A 19,671-nucleotide genomic window follows, 5' to 3' on the forward strand; every position below is an offset into this window, starting at 1 on the left:
CTTCATCTCCTTCAAACATCTCTCCCTTCTCTCCTTCTCCCCTCTAATCTTAACCATGTTTGGTTTGTTGCCATCTCCTCAATCTGACATCTACTTCCTTTCCTGGACTGGTCTTTCCTCCTTTGACTTCCTCCTAAACAGGGACTCCATTTCCTCCATTTTCTTTTTCCATTTTTAAGTCTCCCACCTGCATTTAACTGTAAATGTACTAATGAACTCTGTATGGTGCTTTGGGATATAAAGGAAGGTGCCATGCAAAAGAAAAGTGAATTCCCTTAAGTAAAATAAAGTTCGGTAGAAAAGAAGGAGCATGCAATAAATGAAGATTTGCCAGAATTAACTCAGTGCATATTAACAGGTTGGTTTTACACTAATTTTCATTATGTTTTGCCATAGAGCAGCAATGCCTATATCCTGAAGTTCTTCACTTACATTACCTGTTAAATAAAAAGTGCCTTCTCAAAAGAACCTTTTAAAAAACGGTTACCTGTCTATTATTTATGTATATATTTTTGCTTTGATTTATAAAAGCTGTTCTTCTATTAACAGGTGCCCATTGTATGCTCTGGGCACTCTTACAACAATTAATATTGATAGCCTTTTATATCATATTTGCAAATTTGCACTGTCCCTCTAGAGTATCAAACAAGAATTTTCTTTGGGTTGAAGTGATTTTTTGCATAATACACTAATAGCACTTACACAAAGCCCATGAGAAGAAAGGACTTTACAAAGGGCCTGCAGATGGTTAGGGATCCTATCTAGATGAAACTGACCTCGAGGTTAGTATCTGTACATCAAAATACACACACACACCCATACTAAACTTAGAAAACAGCCTTCATATTTTATAAAGGGCCTGGTTCTCCACTGCCTTGCCAATTAGGTGGCCATTCACACTTGTGCAAAGTAAGCATGCAACACTGCGAGATCAGAATGTTACCACTTTACCCTTATGTTGCCTGGGTATAAATGACTTCACAAAGGGTAACAGAGTGGAGAATCAGTGCATGGATGCAATAAACAGTTATGTAATTAAGCCATTTCAGAACAATTTACCTCTTCCGCTTCCCCCCGCCCCCCATCTTTTACATAATTCTTACTCACCATCCTGGGTTTTGTAGGGTTTAAATATCCCCCGACACAGTAGGACAATATCAGTTTGGAAAAACTGGTAAAGTATGAGCAAGAGGGCTATTATAACTAACAAAACAAGAATCCCTATCGTTGTGTAGGTGCTGTGATTATCTCCTGCCAAGAAAAAGAAAAAAGATAGTATTAACATTAAAGATACTAATAGCTGGGCCCCGTCTTCTGCCTCTCACACACACCCCAGATAGGATCTTAAGGAGTAAAGGGATTAAAAGAACCTCCGCCAGTGAGCGGTAGTTGATGGGTCCACAAGACCCCACCTTCAGCTCCATTCATGGAGGTTATGTCAGGGAATGTGTGGTGGGGGTGTTACTGTCACTGCATTGAGGGGGCTCCCTGCACTGGCCTGCCTTCCATACATCATTTCAGGCTGGGTGAGGTTTATAAGTCTTTATCTCCAAGGTATAAAGCAGCTACCATACTAAGAAGGCCCACAACATTTGCCCTTTCCCATCAGAGGTGAGGTCAGGGGGTGGGGTGATTGTAGCTGCTGTGCGGAGAGGACCTCACCATCAGCCCCACCCCCATCAGGTGACATCAGGGGACATGGGGTGGGGAGTGTGGGATGAGGAGACAGCAGCTGTGCTAAGAGAGATCCTGCCTTAGATTAATGTATTTTTTGCTATATCTCCCCTCAGTACAAGCAGAATAACAATGCTGAGCTACATCTAGCCAGGGGTTCTCAAACTTCATTGCATCATGACCCCCTTCTGACAACAAAAATTACTACACAACCCAGGAGGAGGACCGAAGCCTGAGCCTGCCTGAGCCTCACTGTCCTGGGTGAGGAGGAGACCAAAGCCAAAGCCCAAAGGCTTCAGCCCCAGGCAGGGGGCCTGTAACCTGAGCCCCACCACCCAGGACTGAAGCCCTTGGAGTTTGGCTTCAGCCCCAGGCCCCAGCAAGTCCAATGCCAGGGCTAGAGACCCCATTAAAAAGGAGTAGGGTTGCTAACCCTCCAGGATTGTCCTGGAGTCTCCAGGAATTAAAGATTAATCTTTAATTAAAGATAATATCATGTGATGAAACCTTCAAGAATTCATCCAACCAAAGTTGGCAACCCTAAAATGCGGTCACGATCCAGTGTGGGGTCCCCACCCACAGTTTGAGAACCACTGATCTATACATTAGCAGTTACTCCTGTGACACAAAATGAGGCAGAAGGAAAATTTCTCTCACATCAGTGTCTATTTTGTTCACGTGTATTAGCCACTGTATGTGAAGCTGTTGAAATAGCTGAAAACATATCTACCACTAACTTTTCGATGCTACAGCCACTTCTACAATTACATTTTATTGCAATACCTGGCTAAGAAGCCTGATTCTTTAGAAATGTAAATTGGACTCCTTGGACCATATCCTCAGCTGGTGTAAATGAGTGTAGCTCCACAAACTTCAGCCTCATGGATTTCAGTGACGTTACACCCATTCACTCCAATGACCCCTTAGCTGTTAAAATGTCTGACTCAAAGACAGAGTACGAGTTAGCTAAAAACACGCAAATGAAATCTAAGAAATATTAACAACTCTGGAAACTAGAGAAGGACGGTACAAGTCACTCATGGGAGGATTAATTAAAGACAATATGTACCTCTGTATGAAAGCTGGTGAGTAGATATGAGTTTTATAAGATTAGTAAGATGTCTGTTTGGGGATTTCCCCAAGGATCATAAAGCTAGTACAATTCTATGAATAATTTTCAAAATTCTACGGATGACTTCAACCCTCTCAAGCAAATGTTTTAATACGTTCAGTAAATCCATCACATGCATGAATGATGTCAGTTTTACTATCGGCTAGCCATTAAATGTTATTTGCTATGATAAAAAGAAAAGAGGTGATATTTTCGTTTTAGATAAAGAGGTTATTGTATTTCTTGATGTATCAAATGTCACACAGGCCTGTAGAAAGAAATTCATGCTTTAACTAGCAGAATTGCTTACTTTGGGCTTCCAGGCCTTGGTTATGTTTCCATCCAAAACACTGGAATAAAGATGGGAAAAAATATTTCTTTTTTTTATTTTGGTGACATTAAAGCTTCTCTTCTTGCAGTGGATCAGTGAAGTAAAAGACAAATTGGATACTGAAGATAAGCTACCCACCTTGTTGGCATTCCAAATTGACTGATTTTGAATTTATTTATAATACTTTTGGTGTATGGGAAGATTTTCAAAAGCACCTAAAATATTTAGATGCACAAGTCCTTTTTTTTTTTAAACTCCCCCCCTCCCCAAAATAACAATTCTTGTCAGAATTCAGCTATATGAATCTTTGTTCATTGATTTCAATCATGGGTTATTTACCCCTACTTACACAAAATGTATCTTTATAACTAAAATCACCTTTTCCTGTGTGGAACTGAAATATAGATATATATTACCTACTCATAAATGTTTTACAAAACATTATTAAGGTTAGGAAATACCAGAATTAAGATTGCCTGTGCAATCTTAATTCAGCCCTTTTGTGCCTAGGCACTATAAGACATTCTTTACTCACATGCTCACATCCTATTTTTTCCACATGATCACAGCCTCATTCTATGCACAGGGTGGATGATGCTCAATTAATGAGCAACTATTTTAATATTGTGTGTTCTCCTCACTGTTCAGTGTGTGGCCCTGGGCCTTATTTGCTGCGCACTAGTCAAACCTGCTCTGAGGAAATTATTAGTTTACTCCTGAACTTTTCTCTGGTGATCATCATTACTGTATCTGAATGCTTTACAAAACATTAATTCATTAATTTTTACAACACTTCTCTGAGATGAGGGAGTATTATACCCATTTTACAGATGTGGAACTGAGGCTCAGAGACATTAAGATCAGAAGTATCTACTAATTTTGGATGCCCAATTTAAGACACCCAGGATCTGATTTTTCAGAGTATTTAGCATTATAAAGCACTTTTATATGTTCAAAGCACAGCTCCCATTGATTTCAGTTGCCGCTGAGAGTGCTCAGCACTTCTGCAAATCAGACCTCAAGGTCTGAAGTCAAGTACCCAGAAAACAAGGAACACACACTTAATGACCAGCTGTGAAAAGTTCAGTTTACGTGACTTGCCTAATGTCACATAGGAACTTTGTGGCAGAATTAACTAAGACACACTCCTTTTTCCTCCTGCAGTCCCCTGCCTCATTCACTGCACACCTTCCAACATCTGCAACAATTGAGGCAGGGGTCTCACAAACAACAGTCTTCTTCACTAGCTAGAGTAGGTCCAACCTGTGCACTGAAAGAGGCAGAGTTCCTATAGAAAAAACAGTATGTGATCATGTAATTAAAGACTACATAATAATACACCTGAACAAGGGGCTGGATTAAGGCTGTGCAGGCAACCTTAATTCTGGCATTTCCTAACTTTTGAGTGCTCGACTTTGCAACCTTAATAACGTTACTTTAACAATTTTCCTGCTCTCAGTTCAGTAAGAGGCTGCTCAAGACAATCTGCAGCCCTGGCAAAATTTCAGTGCGCTGCTGCCCTCCTTGTGAGCATAGGGCTGCAGAGTTGGGCCAGCTGCCTTTCTGTCATGATAGAAGGGCAACTGGGACAAATTTCACTGAGTGGCACTCTGCCCTGAAGCATGGGGTTGCAAGCCACTCAAATTTGGCCCAGCCATGCCTCTGGCATGACAGGGGGGTGGCCAAACTAAATCTGCCACCCTAGGCAGCTGCCCAGTTTGCCTATAGCTAGAGCAGCCCCTAAGTTCAGGTGCCTGGACCCAGCCCTGGCCAAGCCGCAGAAGGCTACAGCTTCAATTGAAGGGAAAGTTCTGCTCAGTCCAATGCTCAAGTATGCCCAGTGTGGACTGAATCTGTGAGGAATTTAGCTGCAAAGCTCTTGCAAGTCTCTACTGAGCATATGCAAACTGCAATTTTTTCTAAGGCTTATAACTTGGTCAAATTTGGGAAGATTGTCACAGGAACAGCAAAAGGCACATCATCCCTGACACAAAGGCCACCATATGCCAAATTTCAGTTTCTTGCTCCAAAGCATGGGGCATTAGAACTTCTCAAAGAAAAGGTCACCAAAATTTTCAGCATGGTCAAAACCATGTATTTTCTCCTAACCTCATTTTCAGAAATGGGAAAACCATTTGGGCTGAAATTTCCCCTCACCCCGCAAATCAGCCAGGGGGAGAAACCTGGCATGAAATTTCAGCCTAAATGGTTAACGAGTGACAGTTATAAGCCAGTGAAATGGGAAGCATTGAGCTCCGTTAATAACAGGCAGCACTACCAGACTCACTTATAACACATCTAACTATTGAACTATTGACTCTTAGATCTTTTTCCTCCACATTCATATCCCAGGGCTTTTTAGGAGTTTTCACATTTAAGTATCAAATAATTTGCTTTTCTTAATTGTCATAGAACATTACTGTATTTATCTGTGCATTACCATAGTATATGTAATAGTACCATTACTTAGAGAGGGAGTATTGCAAATACCACAATACATTTAATCACTGTGAGTGGTAAACGTCAAGATTTTAAAGGCATCCACTGTTTTGTTTTTTTTGTTTTTTTGTCATTTTAAACCTTAGAATGCTAACCCTCTTTCATGAAAATCAAGTTCACTTACAAATTAAAAAAAAACAAAAACAATTATTTGTTTAAATTCTATAAACAAACACTATTTTCTTGCTTTCTCTTTCATGAGCCTATGTCCTTGTGTTACATTTTAAGCTATAGCCAAGGCAAATTTAAGTAAAACATCTTAGCCTTTTCCAAGGACATTGGGCTGTAACTTAGGATCAAAGTCTTTCCAATCTGAGTTAGGCAGCATTCTGATTGCACTGAAAAAGGAGAGCTAGCTCAGTAAAGATTGAAGATTTGGCCCTTGGTATACAAGTTTCCAGCACAGATATATTTCTACCAAAATAATAATAATAACACAGACAGAAATTGTTAAACCATTTTCTAGTTCCAAATATTTTAAAATAGTTTCCAATGTGATTTATGATCCACCATTTTTCATTATGACAAACATTCACTGGCTAATTTACATCACTGTCAAGTTTTGTTTGTACTTAAATCTAACATCATCTTCGTGCAGCAAATTGACTATGTTGTATCTCGCCAGTCCTAAGTACCTGATTCTTCAAAAAGCTTTGCACAGGCAGAGCACCACAGCAATCAATGGGGCTCCATGTGGGCACAGGGATCCATCCACCTGGCACCCTTTGGAGGACTGAGGCTTAGGGATTCGCTTTCACCCCACCCAGACTAATGTACATTTTAAAAAATGATGGAAGAAACCCTGTCATTTCCCAAGGCACAGTTACATTTATAGTGTGTTTTTGTGGAGCAAATCTAGCCCCCTGCTTCATGGAGCAGAACTGGATGTACCTCATCTGCATGTCATGGAGTCCTGGCTCTATGGCAGTGCATGGGGGTGGTAGGTAGGAGAAAAATATAGGTAGGCTTTTCCATCCTAACTGCTTCCCAGGGATTTGGAGGGATCATGAGAATAAATATCTGACACAGATTGATACAGCGATTAGGCTGACATAGCCTTCCTGGAGCAGCTCCACAGCCTGGGGCAGATTTGGTAGGCCGCTGGATCTGGATTTGGCTCTGAATTAATTAGCTAAAAGGAAACATTTGAAATGGAAGAGCTTGTTTTATTCTGATTTACAGTGTCATGGTTTCTTCAGAAGAACGTGAGCCAGAGAGAGACAATGCACTAAAAGGCCAGTTAGAGCAGGGAGGCAACCTAAAAGCATGAGACCATGAGAAAAAAACATTCAAAAGCCAGAAAAATAAAGAGGCTGAAAATACGCCATCCCTTGTCCCAATAGGGCTGGGATTTAGAGAAATCTGACATGGATTCTACACTCTTGATTTTGTTTTTAGGATTCCTCCTGGGTACAAGGGACATGAAGCAATCAGGCTTCCAATGGCAACAATCCTTCTCATTAGTCAACAATACATAAAGATGTAATATAAACAATATTATATACATATATAAAGACTGTTCTGCCCTGAGATCTAAATGTCTAAAAGACAGCTAATAAAAAAAATGGGCCCTATCATCCCAGTTCAGCAAATACAGGAGCCTTATAAGGAGCTGTTGACATCTATATTTGTGCTGGATACACAAGGACTGTTAAAAAGGTCATAAACTTCCTGTGTTTATGAAGTTTATATGCATCAGACAGAAATCTCCACATTGGGCTTCCTGGAACTATGGGTTCAATTCTCAACAGGGCTGATACAGCCCCTTGTCTTTCTGGGAGAGATAAACTGAGTTCCGTGCAATTTCTGGGCAGGGTACTTGTGAAGACCTTGTACAAGGCAATTCAGGTGTTTCTGGTTACTGAATTATTACTTTACTTCATCCTGCTAAAAACAGCACATTATTAGCTTTTTGTTGTTGTTGGGCTTTTTTAAGTAACAGCTAAAAGCTGTGGGAACATGGCATTGCTGGCTCTTTACAAAACAACACTTGGAGACAGGAGGCGATAAGAAGACAGAACAGGGGACTGGAGAGGGACAGCATGTTAGAAACCAGCCAGAAGATATTTTATAGTGGCTTTTCCAAGTAGCAAAGTTTGGATCCATGTCTGCAATTCACATCCAAATCTATCTTCCAGAGATAAACCTGAGTGTCAGATTCAGTCCTGAACTTTCCCAAGAATTTGAGAAAAAATGAATCTGGTGTTCTGGAAGTAGGCCCACCTCCACTCAGCATGATTTTTGTGTCTAGAGAAGTAAATATTTTCTACAGCAGAGAGTGCACAGGGGAAAAGATTTTTTTCCCCACATTATGGGCCTGTCTGTGAATGGGGATGAGAAGACACCAGATCAAGATGAAGGGAGAAATGGAAGATATCACTGAGGACTGTCTATGAAGGTAGAGCCAGAAATGTCCAGGGTGGAACGTCTCTGAATGGGCGGGAGGGACAGAGAGATGCCAGAGGCACCCAGTCTGTGAAGAGAAAGGGCAGAATTAAGAGGTATTCAGGCACCCAGTCAGCGAATAGGAAGAGATACTGAGATTGGCCTAACTGGGGAAGAGGAGCAGGAAAAGGGGATTAAGAGATGTGAGGAATAACCTGCCATTGTAGGTGTTCAGAGACCAACACTCCATAAACAGACATTTTGACCAGATAAAACATGTCTGTAAATTGACCTCAGAGGACATCAGAGATGGCTTGTCTGGGAATGGAGAGAACATAAGAACGGCCATACTGGGTCAGAACACTGTCTTCCGACAGTAGCCAATGCCAGATGCTTCAAAGGGAATGAACAAAACAGGCAAGCACTGAGTGATCCAACCCCTGTCATCCACTCCCAGCTTCTGACAGTCAGATACTGCCAGAGGGAATCCTGAGGATGTGGTGATCGCCCTCTCTGGGACAAAGGAGAGGAAGATGGGAGCATCTGGAGGCAGTGGAGCAGCCTGTTGTTCCTGTGAAAAGGGGTCAGGAGACATCAGGAATGTCTTTTCCATGACTTGGGCTTGAGAGAGGAGGAATCAGAAGATATCAGGAACAAACCGTGAATGTGGAGTATGGGATAGACTTGGTGTTTGTATTAGGAGTGTTTGGGCCTGCTGATTGCATGAGAAAGGAGTCTTCTGTTTGTGGGGAAAAGGAAGTAGGAGAAAGTAGGAGAGAGTGGGATGGAGGAAGGGAGCAATATTCACAATGGAGAAAGAACAGTGTGTATGGGGTAGATTAGAGATAGTGATGGAAGGGGACGGCTAGCTTGGGAGGAAGAGTCACTCAGAGGAGTAGTAGTGGTAGAAGATACAGTGTACACTGGAAGATCCACACCACATAAGTAGAGGCAGATGGTGGTGAAGGCGGGGCGAGGGTGGAAAGGGGTAAGAGGCAGAGAGGTGGTTGAAGGGACTCTTGAGATTCCCAGGAGCTCCTCATTCAAATTCTGGTACTAAAGTGGAAGGACTGTATGCGCAATTTCCCTGCCACTGAAAGAGTTCACCCCCTTCTGGATACTTCCAAATCATCCCACATAGAGCTGACTGCATGGTTTTATGTATGTAATGTTGTTGTAGCTGTGTTGGTCCCAGGATATTAGAGACAAGGTGGGTGGGGTAATATGTTTTACTGGACCGATTTCTGTGTAAGTTCAAAAGATTGTCTCTCACACCAACAGAAGTTGGTCACCTTGTCTCTCTTTACATGATTTTATGATATTTGTAATACTATTATGTATAGCATCAGCAGTATGCAAGGATCTTTGGTGACATAAGACGTGTCTGAAAGGCTGATGTATTGCCTTTGGAAGGCACTGGGTTGCACCATGCCCCAGTCATTAAACAAACTAAAAGGAAAAATCTTTGGGACAGACACGCCAGACCCTCCTACAGATCTTCACATATACTTCAAATCTACATACATTGTGTATATTCTGAGGGAAGGAAATGCAAACATTTCCACTGAAATGAACTTAATCTAAGCATGTTTGCCAAGAGGTGTCACCTCCTTCCTTGGCAGTGACAATGAGAAAGCACTTCTGTTTTACCTGGGGGGAGGAGTGAGGAGGGGGGGGCTGGAAGAATAGATTTCCCAATCCCATTCCTGCTTGTGAGCACAACCCTCACCCCTTTGTCACCCTTCCACCTGCTAATACAAATTAAGAGGGACACTGTATTTAAGGATAGTCTTGTAGTTAAGGCAATTGACTGGGACCCAGGAGATCTGGGCTCAATTCCAGCTCTGCCACAGACTTTCTGTGTGACTTTGGGCAAGTCATTTAATCCCTCTATACCTCAGTTCTCCTTTTATAAAATAGCACTTCTTTCCATCTTGACTGTAAGTTCTCTGAGGCAGGGACAGTCTCTATGTGTTTGTACAGCGCCTAGTACAATGAGGCTCTAATCCTCCATGGAACCTCTCAGCACTCCTGTGATACAAATAATAATAATGGGGGCTTCTTGTGAAAATGTTGGAGGCACGTCACTGGCAGAAGGGGACTGAGCGGAAGAGCCATTAACAATGGGGTAGCAGAGGGCACAAGTCTGCTTGTTTCAGAAAAAAACAACAAGGGAGACATTTTACATGACTTTTATTGCACGGTTATAATTCATCTGGTACAAGAAATCCCTACTGTATCAATGATTAGATTTAAATGCCAGCTACTGTCATTTCACCATAAATATTGTTGAGCCATGTTAGGAAGGAGGGAGGCAGCTACAGCAGAGGATAAGCACTCCTGGAGATGGTACCAGCAGTCAAGAATGACAGAAGTAGGGATCTTGGCGTTAGCAGCAATAGACAGAGGGGGACAGACATCACACACACTGGCAGCAGCAAAGTGGGCACATTCAAGAGCCCTTCATAAACTATTATTGATGACCTATGGATAAAAACAAAATAGGATTTGTCTACAGCAAGGACCAGATACTTAATGATTACATTGCCCAGAATTCAGAGAGACAAAAATTGTTCTTACAGTTTTCAGAGTAACAGCCGTGTTAGTCTGTCTTTGCAAAAAGAAAAGGAGGACTTGTGGCACCTTAGAGCTGTAGCTCACGAAAGCTCATGCTCAAATAAATTGGTTAGTCTCTAAGGTGCCACAAGTCCTCCTTTTCTTTTTGTTCTTACAGTGAAAGTCAGATACACAGCTAGTCATTGTTTCCGTCATCCAGTTGTATACGAACCACAACAAGAGACATTTATTACCATACCTATGACTAGCAACATTACTGCAGGGGCTGCCACACTGGCTTTACTTTCCTTTGATTGAAGGTACACACCCACAAGAGGTCAATTCAGTCCATAGCTTAGGAGTGAATTCCCCACTGACGCTGAGCTCACACACAGCAGCATCTCTGAGTAACACTTCCTACCATCTCTGGATGGCTAGGAGATTCCATCCCATCCTGATGAACGATGGCCTTGCCTCAGTTATACAAGGCTTCATCACCGTATGTCTTGGACTAGCGCAATGCAATATATCTAAGGATGAAGCCATCAGCCCTTTGGAAACGCCAGTGACAGTGAAGTACATCTCCTCAGCAACACGGGATACTGTGAGTGATAAAGAAAAGAACCAGAAAACAACCCTATAATCATGTAAAGCTAGGCTTCTGTCTTTTTTCTATGCTTATCTGTCTTCTCTCTAAGGTTATGGGTAGAAGGAATGTGAACTGTGTGTAACCTGTACTCCCCGTTTTCGGGAAAGAATTCCTTATACAGATAAGCCTCCATGTTCATACCTACCCCAGAACTTCAAACAGACTGGGTTAACCGGTTTGAACTGGAAGAGATATCACACATGTTGAACCAGGCTATAAAAGCTCATCTCTGTTCTTTGTTCGGGGCTTCGCCATATTCCTCTGTGTAGGAATTGGTGAGCCCTTCAGCTGTCGTACTTGCTAGCATTAAAGTGCCTCATTTTATCTAAGAGTCCTGACTCTGTGTTTGTTTGGCTAATACAGAAGTCCAGGGAAGGCTACCCTCCCAACCCTAGACGGGAGGGAAACCCTTTTTCCCTAACAAAATTGGGGGCTCGTCCAGGATTGCCGCTTCTCCGGACCGGTGGACGGTCGGGACTCTGAATCCTTCTTGCCGGCACCTGGGTTGCTTTAACCTTGAAGGCTTCCCATCTCGCTTCCACCCGCCGCTTCGGTGAAATAAGGCATCCCTAAAGGCACTAGGGTCTGGACCTATTGGTGAACACCGGCCGGTGGGAACTTGGTGAGTTCTGAATTTTTCCTTTGTGATTGTCTAGATAACAGCCGGGGGTTCCATCTTTGGGGAAAGATGGGGGGGGGGGGCAGCCAGTAGAACTGTTGATCCTTCTACGCCCCTGGGCTATATGTTAAAACATTATGATAGGGATATCAAGGCCTTACAATCGGATGGCAACAAAGCTTTGTATAAGTTTATATTTCTGTGTCAAGATCCCTCGGTGGGAATGATGCGAGATGACCCGGAACCAGGAAATCGCTGGCCGGGGGAGGGAACATTTGAGTTATAAATAACATTGTTCATTTACGGAAACTATTGTATGATTTGCAACTGCGGCAACGTAAGTATTCTGATGTATGGATAAGGGAGGCCGAACGGCGCAAAAGCGCCAGTGTAACTACTAGTTTATGTACTGAGGTAGAAAAACTTAAAGCCATGCGGCCCCCACCCTACAATCCAGAATCTAGTAATGCTGACCGGAAGCTAAAAGCGTCAAAGTCTATTTATCCCCAACTCCCATTGAAAGAAGCGGGGGACCCTATACCATTGGAAGAATGTTCCTGGCTATGGGGTGGGGTACTGCAGCCTGACCCCGATGCACCCACGCCCCCGAACGGGGAGAGGAGCGGCCCCACTCTCCCGCTAGCTACCGATACCCCCACAACCGACACAGAGCTGGGGGACAATCCGGAGGCTGGCACCTCTACCATGGCGGTGGCACGTCCTGATCCGCGACACCCCAGTGATGCGACCCCTGCAAAGACCCGTCTCATAGTTCTCTAGGCACACCTAAGGCAAAAGTTACTGAAGTTGCAATAGCTAGTGCAGTCCAAATGCCTATGCGACAATTGCCAAGTGGTAGAGGGGGGACACAGATGGTGTATGTCCCTTTTACCAGCACAGATCTAATGAATTGGTCATCTACTTTTCCCTCATTTCGACAGTGTCCGGAAGAATTTATTAAAAAGTTAAAGGATATTTTCACAATGTATAATTGTAATTATGATGATGTGGAGATAATTTTGAATCAAGTGCTAAGTGAGGGTGAGAAGGAAACGGTGTATAAGAAAGCTAGAGAGGCGGTACAAGGCAGGGCGGCTTATCCGCAAGAGAAACCTGAAATGGATTGGGATGTTCCAAAGACCGTTCAAGAGTGGGATAAAATGAGAAAGCGAATCTTAGAAGCATTAGAGGATATGTCTAAGCCTGTGTATGATTGGGGAAAGGTAGATGCATGTGTTCAAAAGCACGATAAGCACCCAGGGGAATTCTTCCACCGCCTTTGTAAGGTTTTGAAAAACCACGGCGGCTTAGATCCAACCTCCCCTGTAGCAAAAACACAAGTGATCAGCCAGTATGTAAAAAACTTATTACCATTCGCTCGGAAGTATGTGTGTAGTCAACCAGCTTATGAAAGCAAAACGCTGGAGGAGGTGGTGGGGTTAGCAGCCCATGCCTGGAGGAATAGGAAGGAATTAGACACTAGAAGGTCCGAAAAGCTCCTTAATGTGCAGTTGCAAGGTTTCCAAGACGGCTCTCGGGGACGAGATGCAAGCTGTAGGAGGGGAGGCTTTTGGGGACAAGGCGAAAGAGGAGGCAGCTCTACCCAGGGATGGGGACCACAAGGTCAGAACTTCTAGCCACGGCCCGGGAGGGCAGGGCCAGATGAGTGCCGGCGGTGCCGACAAAAAGGACACTGGGCTGCCCAGTGCCCAAATTACCCCCTCCAGTCAGCTGACCCTCTTATGCAAGCCTACCAGAGGGTACAGGAAAGGGGGGGAGAAGAAGGGAGTACTGATTAAAAGCTAGCCGCCCACAATGCTTCGTTCCCCCCGCCAGGAATCCCTCCGCTTCTTGGACAGTGCAGTTGGATGCAAACCACCTGGAACTTCCAGTTGTGGTGGGAGGAAAAACTTATTCAATGTTAACTGACACCGGGGCAGATAGAAGTACTCTACAGGACCCCAATCTTCCTACCACTTCTGCAACCGTAAAAGCTATAGGGGTTGGTGGCACTGTGTGCGCCCTTCCTCTAACTGCGGAGCAAACGGTCCAGCTTGGCCCGTTATCAGAGGATCATAGCTTTTTAATTGCAACTTCCTGTCCTGCAAATCTATTAGGCAGAGATTTGTTATGTAAACTACCAGCAACTATAACTTGCAGCCCGGAGGGGCTATATCTCTCAGTCCCTACTTCTGTCCCTGAAGCTACAGTAATGGCATTGTTAGCCACTAATGCCACCACAATGACACCCACTGCCCCCCTTGTCCCTGCTGAGTTATCTGATATTCCTGAAGCATTGTGGGCCTCGGCGTCCACTGAAACTGGACTTTTCAAGTCAGCAGAACCGGTTTATATCACTTACCGTACAGACATCCCTCTGCCCCGAAAAATGCAATATCCATTGCCTAAAGAGGCCATAGAGGGCATTCGGCCAGTCCTACAACAGCTTTTAACTCAAGGAATCATTAAAGAGGTTACCAGCCCTTGCAATACACCTATTCTTCCTGTTAAGAAACCCAAGCCTGGCCCCGATGGCAAACCGGTTTACCGCTTCGTGCATGACCTCCGACTGATTAATGCTATTGTGATCCCGAGAGCTCCGGTTATTCCCAATCCAGCAACTATTTTAACTGCTATTCCCCCAGGAGCTACTTATTTTACTGTGATTGATCTGTCTTCAGCATTTTTCAGCATCCCTGTGCACCCAGACTCACAGTTGCTATTTGCCTTTACCTTTGACGGACGTCAATACGTATGGACCCTCCTCCCTCAGGGCTACAGGGAGACCATCTTCCTACCATCTTCCTTCCAGCCTACCATCTTCAGCCAGTATTTAAAGCGAGATCTGGACTCTATTTCGTTGACCATAGGTTCTACTTTGATTCAATACGTTGATGATCTGTTATTGTGCTCTACAGACAAGACTGCCTGTGTACAAGACGCTCAAATCCTTCTTTTTGCATTGGCCGAAAAAGGTCACAAGGTGGCACTCTCCAAGCTACAGTTTGCCCAACCCGAGGTGGAATATTTAGGGCATTGTATTTCATATGCCTCTACTGCACTTACTCAGAACAGGATTGAAAGTGTTCTGAGTATGCCGAGGCCTACCACTAAAAAACAACTCCGCCAGTTACTGGGAGCAAGTGGCTATTGTAGAGCCTGGATTCTGGCTTATGCGGAGTTAGTGCACCCCCTCACTGATTTGCTGCTGGATTCCGTTCCCAAACCCCTGCCATGGATGACTCTACACAACAACGCCCTTACAGCCCTCAAACAAGCATTAACTTCTGCATCAGCTCTGGGAAGACCGGATTACGCAAAGCCTTTCACCTTGTTTTGCCATGAACAATCTGGCACGGCGTCTGGTGTGCTAACTCAGCCCTTTGGGCCTGGCCAGCGACCGGTGGCTTATTTTTCGGCCCTTCTTGACCCAGTGGCTCAGGGTCTTCCGCCCTGTCTCCGCGCCGTTGCAGCTGCCGCTGTATTGGTTGAGAAAGCTTCGGGACTTACCTTGGGCCACCCTCTTCTAGTTCAGGTGCCTCATACCGTTGCAGCGCTTCTTAATTGTGGATCCACGCAGCACCTCACAGCAGCCAGATTGACCAGGTACAAGTTGGCCTTGCTCGCCAATCAGGCTGTTACCCTACGCCGCTGCGAAGTCCTGAATCCTGCAACCCTCTTGCCTCTGCCTGAGGACGGGGAACCTCATAATTGCCTCCACTTGGTGGATTTGATTTCCACGCCTCGTCCTGACCTCTCCAATATTCCATTGCAGAATCCTGACCTCCAATTGTTTTGTGATGGCTCCGCCTGTCGGGATGAGTTTGGAGCCTTACGAGTTGGCTATGCAATTGTTACCCTGATGACAACGCTTGAAGCGCATGCCTTACCTACTCAAAAGTCAGCGCAAGCAGCAGAACTCGTGGTGCTTGTTAGGGCCTGTCAATTAGCTGAAAACAAAACTGTGGCCATCTATACTGACTCCAAATATGCCTTTTCAGTATGCCACTCTACTGGACAACTTTGGAAACATCGTGGGTTCCTTACCTCCAGTGGCTCTCAGATCTCCCATGTTGCCTTGATTTCGGCCTTGTTAGAGGCTATTCAACTTCCTGCAGCTGTTTCAGTTACACACTGTAAGGGCCACTCCCGCGCCTCGGACGAGGTTTCCAAGGGAAATGCTGCAGCCGATTCGGCGGCCCGTCATGCTGCCCTCTGTGGGGCTCCAGCCCCTTTTCCTTTTTTGGCACCCCTGCTACTGCAACCAGTGACGCCAGCCGTTTTGCTCTCTGCCCAGCAGACGACGCCCCCGGCCGAAGTTAGCCATTGGAAATCCATTGGATGCCACCTAAATGAGGACAACCTCTATGTCAGCCCGGACGGTCGTCCAGTTCTCCCAAGACAACTCCTCCCTCAGGTTTCCCAGGCACTCCACCTGGACTCGCACCTGGGAAAGGGGGATTAGTGGCTCAAATGGAGAAGTTGTTTTTTGCTCCGGGGGTCCATGCGGCTGCGATGACCGTAACTGCACAGTGTGAATTGTGTCAACGGTATAATCATCAAGGAGCCATCAAACTACAAGTTATGGGACATTGCAAACTGCCTGACTACCCATTTACTGTGGTCCAGATGGACTTCATGGACTTACCACCAGTGACAGGACTAAAACACTTGCTTGTCCTGGTTGACCTTTTTTCAGGGTGGGTTGAGCATTTCCCCACTCGAAGGGCAGATGCAGTATCCGTAGCAAAGTGTCTCCTCAAGGAGATTGTTCCCCGCTTTGGGATAATGACTCATTTGGAAAGTGACCAAGGCCCCCGTTTCACTTCCCAAATTATTCAACACTTAGTGAAGGCCCTCGGCATAAAACAGGCCTTGCATACCCCCTATCATCCACAAAGTTTAGGAAAAGTAGAAAGGGTGAATGGGCTGATAACATACGAGCAGACTGGATTAAAGTGGCCCGAAGTGTTACCCATAGTGTTAACCAATCTTCGTAATACACCCCATAGGAAGCATTCGTTGACACCGTTCGAAATTCTATTTGGCCAACCCTTGCCAATTCCCCTAACCAGTGTAGACGGGTTTGTCCCAGCGAAAACTTCATTAATGGCTGGGCAAGGTAAGTTGGCGGGTTATTGTCGCATGTTGCAAGATGCATTGAGTGATGCATGGGCCAGAGTAAAAGATGCCCAACCTTTACCGCTTGATACTTGTGCGCACTCTCTTTTTCCAGGTTACTTTGTCTGTGTTAAAATCCATCGAAGGAAGCATTGCCTGGAACCAAGGTGGTTGGCCCCGGCCCAAGTCCTTCTGACTACTCCGACTGCAGTGAAGGTCGAGGGCATCGACAGATGGGTGCACTGCAGCCACTGTAAGAAGGTTCCTACTCCAACATCCCCAAAGACTGCCATCATGACCGCCGCTTCTACATGAACTGTGTACCGATCGGTCAGCGGAATCAGAAGCAGTTATAGAACTGTGGAGCATTAGTTATGCTGTTACAAATATTGTATTAATATTATTTTTTGTTTGTTTTGTGTTGTTAGTAGCCGGTAGTGTTTATAATGTATGTATGGCTATGGGCATTAACCTGGGCCTCTGACCTGGGGGGTTGGGATAAAAATACGTTTCTACAATTAGCCCAAAACGTAACTGACGCCTGGAATGTTAGTGATTGTTGGGTGTGTTCCCACTTCTCCTCCCATTCACTGCAAGGTTTCCCCATTTTGCCAGTTCCAGCGCTCCTCGATTCTTGGCAAAATGGGTCGGCGTGGTACGGCCAAAAGGGAAAAAGGGGAAGGGGACCCATAGATTTTAGGACTTGGATCCCGAACCATCGCCCAGACTTGCTCGTTAAGGCCCCCTTGTGCGTAGAGAAACAGTCACTATGCTCCCGAGGTAAAACTACACTGGGAAAATACCCAAAAACCCACTGTGAGAAAATCCTAATTTTGGGGAAAAATGCAAGCACTACTCTTTTGCTGTATCCCAATGGTACTGAGGTAGCCAACTATGCCCATGCCGGAGGCTATGTGGGGTACATTCTCAGAGAAAATACGACTCAATTTGCTGGCCTTACATTATGGAACTTGGGGGGAATAGGACCCAATCCTGATGATGCTGCATCCCTGGTGGGACAATTGCAGGACGTTTCTCAGAACTCAGGGGGCAACAAAGACAACTATAGCATAGTATTAGGAGATCACCATTTATGGTGGGTATGTGGTACTTGGGCAGGAAAAACCTTGCCCCCAAAGTGGTTAGGAAGATGCACGGTGGCCTTTGCCTGGCCAGCAGGGATGCATTGTAGAGACTTAATAGAAATCGAAGACACAACTCGACGAACCTGTCGAGATACCTGTTATAATCCTATTGTCGAGGAAGGCAGTGCAGGCATGCGAGCCTTCCGTATTCTTTTTCCGTGGGTGGGGGTGGGCCAACTTGAATACAATCTAAAAAATATGTCAGCCGAAATGGAAATATTTACTAACGCCACTCGAGATGCAATCCAAGCCTTACAAGAAGAAATAAGCTCACTAGCTCGCTACAGTATGCAAAACAGGTTGGCCCTGGATCAGCTTTTAAGTGCGCAGGGAGGGGTGTGCACATTTCTCAATGCCACATGCTGCCTTTATGTGAATCAAAGCGGACGCATAGTCACGGATACTAATATAATTGCAAACGTGTCAGCCTTCTTTCATAAGCAGGCCTATATTTCTCCCAGTGTGGGCTTTGACTTATGGGGCTGGCTCACCAGCTGGTTGCCTAACTTTGGATGGCTAAAAACCTTGTTTGTGTATGGAGTGGGATTCCTTATGATTGTTGGTCTGCTGTTCTGCTGTGTGTCCAGTTGTTGTGCCCTCTTCCACCGGGTATGTACCAAAGCCATGAGCCCAGCAAAAATATTATATATAAGAAAGGGTGGTGTTAACCAAGATGAAAAGCATATGAACATGTTAAACAATGAATAATGAGCCATGTAAGACAATTATCTTCAGGCTCAAAGGGAGGAACTGATAAAGAAAAGAACCAGAAAACAACCCTATAATCATGTAAAGCTAGGCTTCTGTCTTCTTTCTATGCTAATCTGTCTTCTCTCTAAGGTTATGGGTAGAAGGAATGTGAACTGTGTGTAACCTGTACTCCCCGTTTTCGGGAAAGAATTCCTTATACAGATAAGCCTCCATGTTCATACCTACCCCAGAACTTCAAACAGACTGGGTTAACCGGTTTGAACTGGAAGAGATATCACACTGTATGTTGAACCAGGCTATAAAAGCTCATCTCTGTTCTTTGTTCAGGGCTTCACCATATTCCTCTGTGTAGGAATTGGTGAGCCCTTCAGCTGTCGTACTTGCTAGCATTAAAGTGCCTCATTTTATCTAAGAGTCCTGACTCTGTTTGGCTAATACAGAAGTCCAGGGAAGGCTACCCTCCCAACCTCAGACGGGAGGGAAACCCTTTTTCCCTAACATGAGCATATCAAACCCGTTCTTTATGCTGCTTCCCAGAGATTATCAAGTCAAGGCCAAGGTCCAATCTCCAAGGCACTCAGTGCCCTGCGCTTAGCATATCTAAGGGTTTGTCTACACTGCACTCTTCTTCTGGTGGGGTGTAGTGTACATACACGCATAGTCCCCAGAGCACAGGTATAAATAGCAGTGTAAATGGTGAGGCACAGCTTAGGTGAGTAAAGACAGATCTGAAGGCTGTGGGTATGAACCTGAATGCATAACCTACACAGCTCTCTACTTCCTCAACCCATGCCTCCCCATCTACACTGCTATTTTTAGCTGTGTAGTGCCCGCGGCCTCCCCACTTCTGGAGCCCTTCTCCAACCCGGG

General features: G+C 44.8%; 1 protein-coding gene across 1 annotated transcript in view; it reads right to left on the reverse strand.

Moving 5' to 3' along the window:
- The window catches only part of IL1RL1 (interleukin 1 receptor like 1), a 43,062-nt gene that overhangs the window by 4,354 nt on the left and 19,037 nt on the right, over positions 1 to 19,671 (reverse strand). Inside the window, exon 9 of the mRNA XM_048857487.2 lies at positions 1,108 to 1,251. Coding sequence (XP_048713444.1) covers positions 1,108 to 1,251 — 144 coding nt within the window. The remainder of the gene's footprint in view (positions 1 to 1,107; positions 1,252 to 19,671) is intronic.

This window comes from Caretta caretta, chromosome 1 (genome assembly GCF_965140235.1).
Source record: "Caretta caretta isolate rCarCar2 chromosome 1, rCarCar1.hap1, whole genome shotgun sequence".
In the NCBI taxonomy this organism is placed as follows: domain Eukaryota; kingdom Metazoa; phylum Chordata; order Testudines; family Cheloniidae; genus Caretta; species Caretta caretta.